This window comes from Penicillium verrucosum, assembly GCF_028828655.1.
Source record: "Penicillium verrucosum strain IBT 35672 chromosome Unknown utg000002l_segment0_segment0, whole genome shotgun sequence".
NCBI lineage: Eukaryota > Fungi > Ascomycota > Eurotiomycetes > Eurotiales > Aspergillaceae > Penicillium > Penicillium verrucosum.
Window position 1 is genome coordinate 2,750,502 of NW_026643211.1, and position 13,583 is coordinate 2,764,084.

Below are 13,583 nucleotides of genomic sequence, written 5' to 3' on the forward strand. Positions count from 1 at the left end.
CATTGCGTCGGGTCAAGTAATTATGCACGATAGTTGGAACAGTGACATATAGTATGCGTAAAGAGGGCGACAGGATATCTCAACAGCTTGGAAGAATGCAATGTTTTAAAATATCATTAGCATATATGAAGTGTAGGGTATATTGTACTCTTTATGGCAGATGAGAAGCTAAGATTACGGATTACAATGCTCAGGATCCACCTTACTTCATACAACATACATTAACTATACATAACTAGTTAACTAGTATTCCTGTATTGGTCCATTGTGTGTATGTTGTATCGAATTGTGCAGGTCTACACTTCCGTGTACATGGGAATGGGACGGGTCATTCATGCTTACTGCATGCAGAAGGTCTTCTGGGATACTCAAGTACAATTAATCAGTATGTTCCAGACACGATATGTGATTGTATCCAAGTACATGGATCTATTAGGTTAGCCGATATAAAAACAGTAGAAACAGTAGAAGTAGTAAAAACAGATGGCCTGGTGATCTCTTTTATATCTTTCAACCTCCAGTACCATAGTACCATGGATACAACTACAACATACAGCAGCACCATGGCTCTGGGACTAGCGATCTGACCGCCAAATAACCCCACTCTCACCCGTCCCACCAGACCCATCAGACCCACTTTATAACCAGAGGGAAATTCATTCCCGTTTGCTGGTTTTTTCCTTTTCCCAAGGGGCTGGCTCGAAGGATGATTTATAATACATATGGATTAGGTATCCCAACTTTCCCAACTTCCTAGCTTGAGAAAACCCGTTTTAATCCCGTTTTCATTTGCAGGGATTCAAACCCCGACAAGGCTAAGGACAATCGGCCAAATGCCCAGGGACTAAATTCGAAAATGGGATGATCAACGGTAGAGTTACGTTGGCTACTGCAGTAGTGCATAATATATTCTCGGGTAGAAGTCGCTTCCATCACGGAGTACAAAGTATTGTCAGCATTTTACTTTACCTTTTTTTATTTGATGGATTGTTACCACTTGCGGAGTAAATCGTAAATCGTCAGACGAACTGCTCGTGTTTATACTTTTGTACTTTGCGCTTTGGGATCCCCGTGTCATGCATCATGCATGTTCTCTTCTGGGTCCAATCGCCGGAGAGATGCCCGTGTGTCAAAAATTCTTTCCTTCGCCACCATTCAGTACTAAAATGAGTGCATAGCCTTCTGGATTCTGCGTGGACTTCTTCAATCCCAGGTATCAATACTCTAGTCAGCACTATAAAGTACACTACTGTACGGAGTACAGACGGAAAAGAAAAGGTACCCTATTAATGAAAATAATGAATTATACCGAGTACATACAAGTACAACATACTTATCTCTAGTCCAGTAACATCCAGTAACAATACTTTTATCCAATGTTGTATGTTGTATGTTGTACAAGTTATTAGAGTACACAAAGGTCATGAAGAAAAGATCAAACTCTATCCATAAACGAACTCGGCATATCCACAACAGTTCAAATCCCGGTTTCAAAGGGAACTCCTCAACGCTCCTGATCGACTGCAATAACCTCGAAGAAATTAAAGACACGGTCATCCTTTATGTGCCCCTCAACCATTTTTATCCCCGATCCGCTCCCACTGATAGACCAATAAGTTAGCTGTTTGTGGACGGCGGGTGCTGCCGTAGGGAGACCTGGAGCCAGGTGTCACTCCTCCCGGTACCCCCGGCCCACCTGTGGACTGGAGACTTCATTATCTGCCACGCCTTCGGTCAATCGTCGGGGATGGAACACTCCATAAATGTATTAAGTACGGAATACTTCGTACTTCGTACTTTATCACCTTTTTGTACTGAGCATGACGAAACATAAACGTTGCCCCGTGAAGGTCGTTCAAGACGGGAGGCCAGACGAACCAATGGCGTGCCAAGAAACAGGGGGCCCCATGTCTGATATGCGGCCAGGGGCCAGTTAAATGGCACACTATTCTCGGATATGAGTTGTTATGGAGAAAATCTCCTGAAGCCACAGAGAGTTTTCGAGGCCAAAGCCATTTTCTTTTTTCTTTTTTCTTTTCTTTTCTTTTTTATTTGAAGGTGTCAGCGGGTTGGAGGAGAAAGAGTGGAGATGCACATCAGAGACTACTTTTACCCAGATATCATATGATCGGTACTTTATAGTCGGTATCTCGCTATAATAGCTAGTATGGAAAAATACTTGTACTTATGTATTTCTCCACTGTTCCCGGAGAAATAACACTTATATAGTCCAAAGAAAAATGAATAAAAATCCCAGAGAAAATCGAATTGAAATATTCAAAATATTCAATAGTATCCCAATCCATCCGAATCCACAGGACCACAGTATCGGAATCCCCACGTCTGAGCTTTGGACTTTTTTTTTTTATACACAATTGTTATACAATACCTCTTTTCGGTATTATAGTCTAATTCTTGATTCTATTCTCTATAATAATTGGGTTGTCCCTACTTTTCCCTCCTGTCAACTTCTGCACGGAAATCCCTCCGGTCCACTTTGATATCCTTCACACTGGTCATATTTTGTGTGGAATGAATCCCGACACTCTGGATACCAGCAAAGCAATTGTCATTATATTCTAGTTCGATTGAATAATGGCTCAAGATGGTTCCGAAGACAAGCCCGAGGGCTTCTCTAAATACCTTAAGCGTATGAAGACCGTCCTCCGTCCTCGGTCAATGTCCAAACGACAATCTATAACTCCTGGAGTAGCTGCCCCAGCCGAAACTACGTACGATAATACAGCATTTTTCTACTTCAGCCCTATATACTAACTGGCATTGCCTATATATAGTGCACCAGAGGCAACATCACCACCTATAACATCAACACCGGAACCAGCTCCAGCTCCAGCTCCAGCTCCAGCTCCAGTACCAGACCCAGCACCAGCACCAGACCCAGCCCAAGACCTCAGCCAACCAGGTCCAGTCATGATCACCAACTACAGCACGACCCAGCATGAAAAGGCGCGCGCCCTCTTTGCTAAATACGGTCTGACCGTCGACACCAGCGACTGGAAGACACCCCCGGACCTCCAGATAACCCGCGTAACGAAGCCAATCCGCATGCGAGTGCACCGTACCTGCCATCGCTGCGAGACAACATTCGGTGCAGAGAAAGTATGCGTTACCTGCCAGCATACCCGCTGCACAAAGTGCCCCCGACACCCAGCCGCCCGCAACAAGGACGGCGAACCATCAACCCGCAAGCCTAAGCTCCCAGAGACCTACGCCCACCAACCCCACCTGTTCCCCAGGACCTCGCACCTCAAGCTCAGCACCACCAGGGAAATCTCGCTCAAGATGCCGTCGCCCACCGGCGGCCAGGATTTCGTCCGTCGGCCAGTGCGCCAGCGTGTCCACCGTTACTGTCACTTCTGCGCCTCGCTCTTTACCCCGGGCACCAAGGAATGCCCGAGCTGCAGCCATGTGCGCTGCAAGATATGCCCGCGAGACCCGGCTAAACTTGATAAATATCCTGATGGCTATGCGGGCGATGCCGATCCGCCAAAACCTAGACCCGAGCGCACGTTCAAGAAGCCTCGTCGCAGAGTCCATTATGTATGTCATGTCTGTGACACTTGGTTCCAGGGTGATGCGAACACTTGTTTGAATTGTGGTCAGGCGAAGTGTGATGAAACTAAACGAATTCCGTACGTGTGATACCAACCCTACAACTCATGCGGCTTGAGATTTCTTGCTAACATTCAATTTTTTTTTCTTAGACCTAAAAAGGTCAAACCAGAAACAAGCCCTGAGGTTCTCAGGAGCATCGAAGAGAAACTAGCAGCTATGGCGCTTGAACATACACCAGACGGCGTCGAAGCCGCGTCTTGATCTTGACACACACACACACACACACACACACACACACATATTACAGCCGACCAACACAATCATTTATTATATCTCCTGTTTCCCACTACTGATTTTTATCTCCCACATTATTCATACTGTCTCAAACTGGATCCATCCTGATGATATGCTTTATTTTTATATGTCGGGGGTTCTACCCAAGACAGACCATACGTAACATACACATCTATGGGAAGGCATTAACTTCACATTGAACGAGCCCATTTCCCTAACTAGGGTCAGCTCCAGGACTCTGCACCGGAACTAAACTACCAACACCCATCTTTTCAAATTTTTAGGTTACACATCCCTGGGCATGCGCCCCCAACACGGATCCGGATGATGTGTACATTCCCAAAATGCCTAGGGGCGGACGTGCATATCGTATTACTACTACCCACTACATTGTAAACATACGGACGCATGACTTGACGTACACATGTAAGTAAGATAGTACTTTCCGGCGCCCGCAGTTGTCAGGAGATAAAACTCGGCGGCAAGACACATAACTTCGTCACAAAAATAGACTGTATTGCGCCCAGTTTCCGTCTCCCGGGATATTAGACGTCATTCCATACCGGACATGATTCCCACCCCAGAACAAAAGAACAAAAGAACAAAAGAACGATGCAGCAAACCCCTCCATAATCATAACGGCGTTTATCCATAACCCACGCGGGCCCTAGTTTAGTCCAACAATAATGTTTCTACGTCACGACACTGTGGAGACATGCATGTGCAATTGCCTCGTCTTAATCGTGCATCATGTCTACTTTTTGCCTTCTATCTTGTATACCGGCACCCATGTCAATGTAAATGATTCCAAATTGTATTGAACCCTAATTCCCCAGGCTGAAATTTTACTGTCAAATTGATGTGGGTTGTACAGCGCCACAGAGGGTGAGCACAAACCGGAACTCTTTCTATGGACGCATTTCAGACAGAGGGATTTCGGCCGAAGAGGACTTACATCGTACCACATAACTATAAAACGGAGATACTGTTCTAAGTTTGGAGTATCTAGCGCTGTAAATGGCTTTGGGAAGGGTGGGTAAGTGGGAAATACAGCCCGTGTGGTTCCGTTTGGACGGTCCGATCCTTTTTATTATTCTTTTTACCTACAACATAGGTATAGTTACATAGAATTGGACCCAGTTGAGAATGGTGCATGTCTTTGACAGCGGGACAATTACCAAGCATTTCGTGCTCCGTTTTCCATGCAACGTTGTATATTGTACTTTTTAGTTTTCGTTGCCAGGATTGTTTTCCACAGGATCAAGTCAGACAATAAATGATCCTGTACAGAGTGGTATAGTGGGGCGACGAATAGGACGGAATATACTCCGTACGGAGGAGGGTATTGGGGGGATTGGCTTGGAGAAATCAGCCATAGCCGCTGATATCTCGATTATTAGCACTTTGAGTTCAGTCAGACAGTTTTCTGTTGTAATATGTATGGATCGATGTACTCCGCCTGATGGGTTTGTGGGTTTGAAGGTTTGAAGAGGATTGATATTTGGTGATGTTTTTAAAGATACGAATTAGCTTATGGATTGATCAGACTAGTTCTCTATGTTGTAAATGGCCCGATTGAAGATCTATACAATATATTTTTCTTTCTTATATTTCTTTTTGCTTTTTTCGGCTGACAAAAGTACCATACCCCCTGTCACTTAGTTATCCATAATTCCGGAGATCCCCCGTCTTCACTTACGGAGTAATCAACCACGGAGTAACCGAGTATGTAAACCACTGCAGGGAAATAAATGGACAGGACATAAACCCGGAAGTCCGGATACGAAAGGGCTACCCGCTGTCACAACGCATTATCGTACAGAACACCCAGATTGTTGGGTCGCGGGGTCTGCATTTTCCTCAAATCCCGAGGTCTGGACACGGTCTACGGAGTATGTATTCATGTGTTCGATCAAAAGTACCTAAAATATGCACGAAGGATAATACCGCCAATAAGCCAGGGGGGAGAAATGTCGCTTCGGAGCAAGTGTGGGCAACCCGGTTCCATAGCGCTGGGAATTGAGCGGCTGGGCAAAGGCGGCCGAAATGTGTGTCTTTTATTACAAAAAAATTTAATAGTCGCTGGGGGCTGGAGACTAGAATCCATTTCAACGGTCAACTAACCTAATCAAGCTATTTCGGTCTTTTTGTTCTCCATTGCTCTACTCCATGCGGAGTAGTGGGTGAGAGTACGCCGGCTGGCCGGTCTCGGCCAGGCAAAAGTTTTGACACGCTGTCATTACTGAAATAAACGGAATAACAGAAGTTCTACAGTTGTCAATACAGTAGTCACTTCAGTTCGAAGTATATAAGCCACTAAATCTAGTAGATTGTGGATAATCGCCAAAGTATGTGAGAACAGGCTGTCATGTCGGAGCAACCGTTTGGATACTCATTCAATGAGGTTAGAACCTCTACTACATCTAGATCTTGGCACATCAAATAACCAGAATGTCGGATTGCACTAGTATACTACTTTTTAATTTAAAAAATAATGTGTAGTGTGTCACATGGTATGACCCACGGGCATTAGTATTGAAGAGGACACTCCATACTCCGTACAGCCGTACAGAGGCATCATCTTTTATTTCCACCCATGGACAGTATCATTGAGACCAAATATGACAAATATAGAAGCAGGGGTCTCTGGGAGAGTTTAGATGCTCCTCGCCGAACTAAACTGTCTTTACCAAAGTACCGGGTTGGAGCTGTCATATCTTCAGAAGATTCAACCGCCCGTTTGAAGAATATACTTGTATTTTCCTTAATCTACTTAAAGTTTGTCTCCATCGGCCAAGGGGCTGATTTAGAGTAGACCCTCTTGTCCAAATAAGTGTAGTTATGTAGTTAGTACATTTCTTGGGTTTAGTGGATTCGATAGTTTCTGCTAACTTTGCCCCTTGTCGAGGCTATCATTTATGCTTCTGTTTTCTATTCCGATGGGCAATATATATAGACGTGCGATCGGCTATCTTAATTTTAGAGACGCGATACTCCCTGCTAAAAACACTCTTACAGGAATGTGTACCTTCCCGATTTGGAAGACTTGAGGATGAAGTTAGGTATTAGCTGTAAAACTATCGAATGATAGGAATATTAACTCCATACTATGGTTATAGATCATCTATAGAGACGGCCCCTTTTCTAGCAAGGTGTCTACGTTAGCAGGTCGCTTGCAAACACGTTGAATTCCAGGTGGCTTATTCCAATGTTCCATATCTAGACCATCCACAATACACTCAGACTAATGCTAAACCTTGACCCTCCGACTTAGTTGCTCCGTCCCTGCAGACTTCTCAAAATTAAGATCATTAACACGATCCACCCGACGACCCAAACCCCGCCGGATGATCCAGTCCTTGCTATTAATTTCCTCTTCAGTCTGACCGTCCCCCATAGTGGGAATTAGATCAGACCCCTCCAACCGACGCAACATCACACTATCCTCGGGTCGTGCAAAGTACATGAGACTGTACCGCGTCGACTCGGCCTGGAGCCCCGGTGGTGCCACAACCCGGTGAATGTTCGACCGAAACAGCCCGTTCGTAAACTTGACCATTGCATCCCCAAGGTTTACAATCGCATGACTAGGAAGTGGCCTGACATAGACCCATTCGGCATCGGCACCGGGCGGTAGCACTTGCAGTCCCCCAGTCGGTTGAAAAGAACCGTCACACTTCCAAAGTCGGTGTGCTGCCCCAGCGCGGTACGTCTGTCGTCCACTGGTTGTGGAGGGGTTTTAACGAATCGCACATGGTCACCGCTTACAGCTTGTTGTCGGTGTAGACTGGATAGTGTGTCTTTTGGTAGGGCAAGTTGGTCGTTCAGGGTGTCCAGAATTAGGGTTACGATTGCATGTGAACCTTGCATAAATGATCCCAGTCGGGCTCGGCTTTTATGCAGAGTCTCTGGTGCTGGCAGGGGATCACTGATTCCCATAATATCGTCTTTAGAAACCTGTAGATAGTTGTGTCAACTTCTGTGAAGTCTAGGTGGATGTGCCCAGTGCTGACGTACATTGTAGAACTCGATCCTGTCCAGGTTCCTTTGCTTGTCAACCACCGCAGCTCCCTGCGCTTTATACCCAAAATACGAGTTCTGTTCGCTAAAATCATACTGATTCTTCTCCTCGAGGCTCAGCTCAAATAGTTTCTCACCAACTTGGAATAGATCATCTGCATCACCCAGGAGCGATGACCCTTGGTCTGAGTCTGATAAATCGAGATAGAAGAACCCAATTTCTGTGGACGCTTGGAACAGTCTCCTATGCTCTGCAGGGTCACCTTCTAGCAGTTTTTCCGATGACAGTCGAAGAAGGGGTGCTGTAGAGACATCCTCTGGGAAGGGTGGAATCCCTGGGAAGTTGTTGAGGATGTCCTTTCGCTCGGCCTGGGACTGCATGTTGGTATAAGCAAAAATCAGGGAATTTAATAGTAGATAATAACTATAACGAAAGTCTTCTTGCAGATGTTTTATCACACTTTCAACGTTTAGGAGGTGTTGGCTGTAGAATATATTGACCTCAAACTCGATATATATGCGGGGAAGCATCAGAGAGCCGAGGGACGAACTAATCCCAGTTACCGAGAAGGTGTGTAATATACGAGAATAGATCAGAATGTATAAAATAGAAAATCAGAGTTGGATAATGTTCAAATGATGTATACAAAGTGGTTATTATGCCTTGAATCTATAGATGGCCTCCATATCTTATCGCGATGTGACATCAAATAATTTTTCTCCAACCTCCAACACCACACATTCCACGATCCCCCCATCTCCCAGTCTACCATCCCTCCTGGCCCTAGCAAAAAGAAAGCCTATACAAAAGCCACACCAAGATCCAATATAACACAAAATGGCTTCCTCGCCAGCCCCGAAAACCCACATCGCGCACACCCTTCTCTCACGCGCCCACTCCCCAGACAGCGCAACACAACAATTCACCGAGCGCATCAAACAGAAGCCACTCTTTCTCCGCGCAACCTCCCCCTCAGCATCTGACAACCGATCCCGACGCCGCCTCCATCGCCTACGCAAGAAGGAATACTTCCTCCGACACCAGAAGCCGCAACCGCTGTCAGCGCGCGAAAAGCGCCAATCAGGTCTGTACGACCTACCCAAGGAAGAATGCAAATACGCCATTTTCAAGGGCCTGCATGAACTGTGGGTTGGATATATGCAGGAGATCCTGGATGTGAAGGGCGGAGCACATGGCCATGTTTCGCCGGGGTCGCATGGAAGTAAGCTTGTTAGTGCGGATTACCATGGGGCTGAGGTCGAGGTTGTTAGGAGTGGGTGTGCTGGGAGGGTTGGTACTAAGGGGATTGTGGTTCGGGATACGAAGTATACATTCGTTATTGTTACTGAGAAGGATGAGATGAAGAGTGAGTTTTGACTCGTTGAGTTGGGAAATGGTGAGGGATCTTGCTGACTTGGTTCTCTTTGTACAGCTATACCGAAAGAGCACACTATCTTCCGATTCATCGTACCCGTGCCAGCGCCTTCCGAGGGCGCGCAGGATCAACAGACTCAGTCTGATGCGAAAGCTCCCAAGCCGTTGGTTTTCGAGCTCCATGGAAACCAGTTCGAGAATCGGCCTGTGGACAGAGCTAATAAGAAGTTCAAGTGGAGGAACATCGATTACATTTGAGACGCGGTCATGCTATCTGGTTCTCGTCAATTTACTAGCGATGGGATTGACTGCTCAGTCGTGGAGCGGCCTCGAACGCTGCAAGTGCGATTTTGCCATAAAGCTGATGGCTGTGCTCCGGGCTGCTGAAAGTCTATACCCATAACTTGCGTATTATATGAACCTAGACTCGGTCTTGTTTCACCAAGCCTACCGCATGATACCACAGTGCGCAATGTGGTAACTACCCCAACGCGAAAGGCACACGTCCCCCGCGCGACGATGGAAAGAGCGCCGAACACAAACTTTCAGCTCGAATAACCGATGAAGTCACGGTCAATTGGAATAACGATGTTTATGAACAAATTTTACCCTTCATCCCCTATAAGTTAGAGGCAGGCGAAACATACAATCTATAAGATATGATAGTACAGATTACCAGGACAATCAGTGTATTGTGTAAATGTTCATTTGATGAAATAATTTTCTGCGAGTGGCATCATATGATATGTTATTTCGAGTTGGGCAATGCATGGATAGACCATAGACATGTCGACCCTTCTTAACCACACGTTGTTTGCCCTTCCAAGCCTCCTACCCGAGTCGCTAGAAGGCGAAGCCATGGTAGACCACCTTTGAGGCGTGGATGTCATCTGGATCTTTGTTGATCGAGGATGATCCAAATCGTCGGGTGGTTCTTTCCCAGGTTCAACGAGACCAGACACAGCATCTGGTACGAGGAACCCGAAGGCAGGCAAGAACGACTCGGTAGCGTGGTGGATGAGTTCCATGGAACTCATGCGGCGGTAAATCAAAGCTATACGCCTGATAGATGGGAAATCAAAACAAATGAAGGATATGAAACCCTTCACGTCCTTCATCCCTCACATTCCAGCCCACTCAAGACTGAAAGCGCGCACAGTATCCACACGATCAGCCTCCGAATCGACCTCATCGATCTCCTTCTGTGCACCGCCAATCAAGAAACCCTTCTTCACACCAGTGCCCAGTCTGCCACCAACGACGAGATCCATCAGATTGATATTCTGGTCCCAGTCGTAGGACACCACGAGGAAGTGCGAGTGGAAGCGGAGCGGATCACCCGGATAAGCCATGTACTGACACCCAAAGCGCAGACCGGGAGAGAGGAAGTATCCCTTGGAGTGGAGGTGGGCAAAGAGAGGATATGAGGGTGGAACCACGGGAGCTTCAAGGTAGCTCGAGGGTGAAGGCGCGGGAAGAGGCGGGTAGGATGTTGCTGGGGTAATGGCCGTTACGCCCTGAGGGGGTATGTTCGTTGAGGGGGTTGATGGAGACGGTGTGTGATCCTCTGTGTTGAAGAGGTCAACGATGGCAGCGTTCTTCGGTGACGGGGTGGAAGCAGCCTCATCAGTAACCGTAGGTGTCTGGGCGGCAGCGGCAGCGGCAGCTTTGGCCTTGGCGTTCGCTTTCTTTTCTTCTATTTTCTTCAAGGTCTGTTCCCGGTTACGCTCTTTGCGATCCAACTGGATGCGCGAGACGTGCAGGCCTTGGGATTCGAGGTCGCGCAGGTACCGTCTGCGATCTTCTTCTAAGAGGGTATTCATGCCGTCGTGTGCCTTGGCTTCGTCTACGATGCAAGCTACACCCTTGTCCACTAATAACCGTGCCTCCTCGGGCATCAGCTGCAAAGGGAGACCCAGGAAGACATTCTGCTGAGGGATCTGGGGCAGCGTCCCGATGAGGACACCGCAGATGTGATGCTCACGTCGCAGGTATGTCACGGCGTCAATTGAGAACAACAGGTATCTACCGGATACATAGGAGATCGGAATAGGAAGGTCTGGTTGGAAGTCCATTTTTTCTTTTTGATTTGAGATTTGTGGGATTTTTTTTGTTTCTTTCAAAGATTCTGCGGACAGGACAGTTAGCGCTTGTCCATTATGCAAATATGCAGGTTGCCAGCAAGGTAAATTTGGGTATCGCAATTCATTTTCCAGTACGTTTCTCAGCAAGCACCCAGTGACGTATCAAAGAGCTTCAGGGGATTGACAGATTGTAGTTAAATAATCATGCGAGGGGGTGGATGGGAGATGGGAGATATGAGGGTAAAGCTTACCATTTAACAAGTATTAGAGTGTCGAGAACATAACCAAACACCTAGAATTGCTTTTGGATTTAACCAGCAAAGCCAGGGTTGATGGTTGATTGCAGAGAGAAGAGAAGAAGAGAAAAGCAAAAAAAAAAAAAGAAAAGGGAAAAGCTGAGCTTATACGCTAGCCCCCTTTAGGAATAGTCAACCTTGGCAAGCGAACTGCTGAGCATCGCTGTTCTGTTTATGATCAACTTCATTGGCATTCATTGAGTATTCCATATTTCCTCTTTTATACTGCAGCATCATGGATTTCTTGCTACTACTGTTCCTGGTATTCTTTGCACCCCTGATACTCTTTGTTGGTCAGTATTGCGCAGTATCCGCTTTTAGTCCCGACTGCATTTGCTAACACCGAACAGCATGGCTTGCAGCTTCATCCTGCCTGGGAAATCGCCTCCGTTCTGTGCGGCCAGGATTGGATGGATATGGAGCAAGCTACCTCCGCACAATGGCCAACTCGGGTCCAGCTATGTCCGAGCAGATCGAGATGGACGACATGCTAGCAGAACCAGGCACCCACCGACACTTCGAGGAGGATGATTGAAACTAGCGAATCACACCAATCATTAAGCATCTCAAAATTCAAGATCGGATTTCTTAGGCTTTCCGCCGGGGGCCGGTGCCTCTTGCGCCTCTGTGTCTCCTTCGGCCGGCGGCAGACTGAATGGCTTAATCTCGAATCGCCGGCGGCTCAAAATAAACGCCCAATCCTGTCCAACATTTTGATCGCTTCCACCTCCACGCTCGTGCAAAACTGGAAGCCGATGCGTCTTAAGCATACCCTGTGGTGGTTCTTCTTGTGCGGTTGCCGCTCCCGAGGTAGCCATGGCATCCGCAGAGTGCGGGAAGGGACAAAGCTCAATGACGCCGTCACTGAGCAGTTCGATCCAGCGAACTAACCCGGATGAGCGGGGGTGGAGAGACAGAGGCATGGTGATCATTGCGGTCACGCGGGCGCTGTGCGCACTCATCAGCGCCTTGAGGGCATGGAAGAACTGGAGCACATGTTCGGGTTGGCAGGAGTTCGGTGGGTAAACTGTGGGGTTAAGTAGAGACGGAATGACGATACGGTGGATTGTATTGGCGGCGCTGGATGTGATTGCGGTCTGGAGTCGTTTGAGGATGGCGAGGAATGGTGACTCTTTTGAGGGCATAAGTGGGATGAAGGTCATATTTGTGATAGACGGATGGGTGAGACGTTTCGTGAGATCGAAGGCGTGACAGAAAGCGGGCGCTTCTTTTGTTGCTGTATCCTGTTCCCCAGGATTAGTCGGGGCTATAATGATCAGCATATTGAACCTAGAAGCAGTGTTTTGTTTCAATGCTCACCACCCCGCGAACCAGCGACTGCTCCAAACTCGCCCAATCGCTCGTATCGCCATGCAATTTTCATGCGATCATCCTTGCGCCTGTCAGACCTCTTCTCGTCCAGGGACTCCGCCGAGCCGATCAGACCAGGCAGACTTCGGCCCCATTGCTCTGGCACTCCAACCACATGAACCTTCTGCTCTTGGATGACACCCTCCGCCGCATAGTAACGTAGCAATGCGCCCGCAAAATCCGTAGTTCCGTTTTCTTCAACCAACAGAAGCTTTCCCATTGGAAGTCCCGCATGGCCTGCAAGAAGATTATCTAGAGAGCGAGTCCCTGTCGAAGTTGTTGGCCGTCCATCATCGGGGGAGGGGCGAATGCCTGGCGTGCTCTCAGGCGCAGCCGGCTGTGCGGTAGCATTGGGAACAGCGTTGCGATCAACTCCAGGAGAGAGACCGATGTTTCGCTTGCGAAAGGACATGACGAATAAGTTCAAATGAAGTAAAAAAAGAACCTAGTAAAGCTATAAGAAGCTGATGTCAAACCAACCAAATCGTTATCGGCGGGGACCAAAAGGCGGCAGAAAAAAAAGCTTCAATTCTCCGATCAACCTCTCCACCTCCGACTCCAACCCTT

The 13,583-nt window shown here is 47.3% G+C and overlaps 6 protein-coding genes across 6 annotated transcripts; 3 read left to right on the forward strand and 3 right to left on the reverse strand.

The window, feature by feature from the left end:
- Positions 1–2,595: 2,595 nt before the first annotated feature.
- On the forward strand, positions 2,596–3,837 carry N7516_006702 (uncharacterized protein; the record flags this gene model as incomplete). The annotated part of the gene is made up of 3 exons (XM_057219422.1): positions 2,596–2,732; positions 2,796–3,653; positions 3,726–3,837. The coding sequence occupies 3 exons, from the start codon at positions 2,596–2,598 to the stop codon at positions 3,835–3,837; spliced, it is 1,107 nt and encodes a 368-aa protein (XP_057073513.1).
- A 3,283-nt stretch (positions 3,838–7,120) lies between these two features.
- Positions 7,121–8,271, reverse strand: N7516_006703 (putative oxidoreductase, 2OG-Fe(II) oxygenase family; the record flags this gene model as incomplete). The annotated part of the gene is made up of 3 exons (XM_057219423.1): positions 7,121–7,582; positions 7,639–7,827; positions 7,888–8,271. 3 exons carry the CDS (start codon positions 8,269–8,271, stop codon positions 7,121–7,123), a joined length of 1,035 nt encoding a protein of 344 aa, XP_057073514.1.
- Positions 8,272–8,728: 457 nt separating this feature from the next.
- N7516_006704 (RNase P/RNase MRP complex subunit) lies at positions 8,729–9,523 on the forward strand (the record flags this gene model as incomplete). Its single annotated transcript, XM_057219424.1, has 2 exons — positions 8,729–9,257; positions 9,324–9,523. 2 exons carry the CDS (start codon positions 8,729–8,731, stop codon positions 9,521–9,523), a joined length of 729 nt encoding a protein of 242 aa, XP_057073515.1.
- Positions 9,524–10,386: 863 nt separating this feature from the next.
- On the reverse strand, positions 10,387–11,340 carry N7516_006705 (tRNA splicing endonuclease subunit SEN34; the record flags this gene model as incomplete). Its single annotated transcript, XM_057219425.1, has 1 exon — positions 10,387–11,340. The coding sequence occupies one exon, from the start codon at positions 11,338–11,340 to the stop codon at positions 10,387–10,389; it is 954 nt and encodes a 317-aa protein (XP_057073516.1).
- A 540-nt stretch (positions 11,341–11,880) lies between these two features.
- On the forward strand, positions 11,881–12,186 carry N7516_006706 (uncharacterized protein; the record flags this gene model as incomplete). Its single annotated transcript, XM_057219426.1, has 2 exons — positions 11,881–11,938; positions 11,996–12,186. 2 exons carry the CDS (start codon positions 11,881–11,883, stop codon positions 12,178–12,180), a joined length of 243 nt encoding a protein of 80 aa, XP_057073517.1. The 3' UTR covers positions 12,181–12,186.
- Positions 12,187–12,211: 25 nt separating this feature from the next.
- On the reverse strand, positions 12,212–13,428 carry N7516_006707 (elongator complex protein 4; the record flags this gene model as incomplete). The annotated part of the gene is made up of 2 exons (XM_057219427.1): positions 12,212–12,912; positions 12,966–13,428. 2 exons carry the CDS (start codon positions 13,426–13,428, stop codon positions 12,212–12,214), a joined length of 1,164 nt encoding a protein of 387 aa, XP_057073518.1.
- Positions 13,429–13,583: the final 155 nt, after the last annotated feature.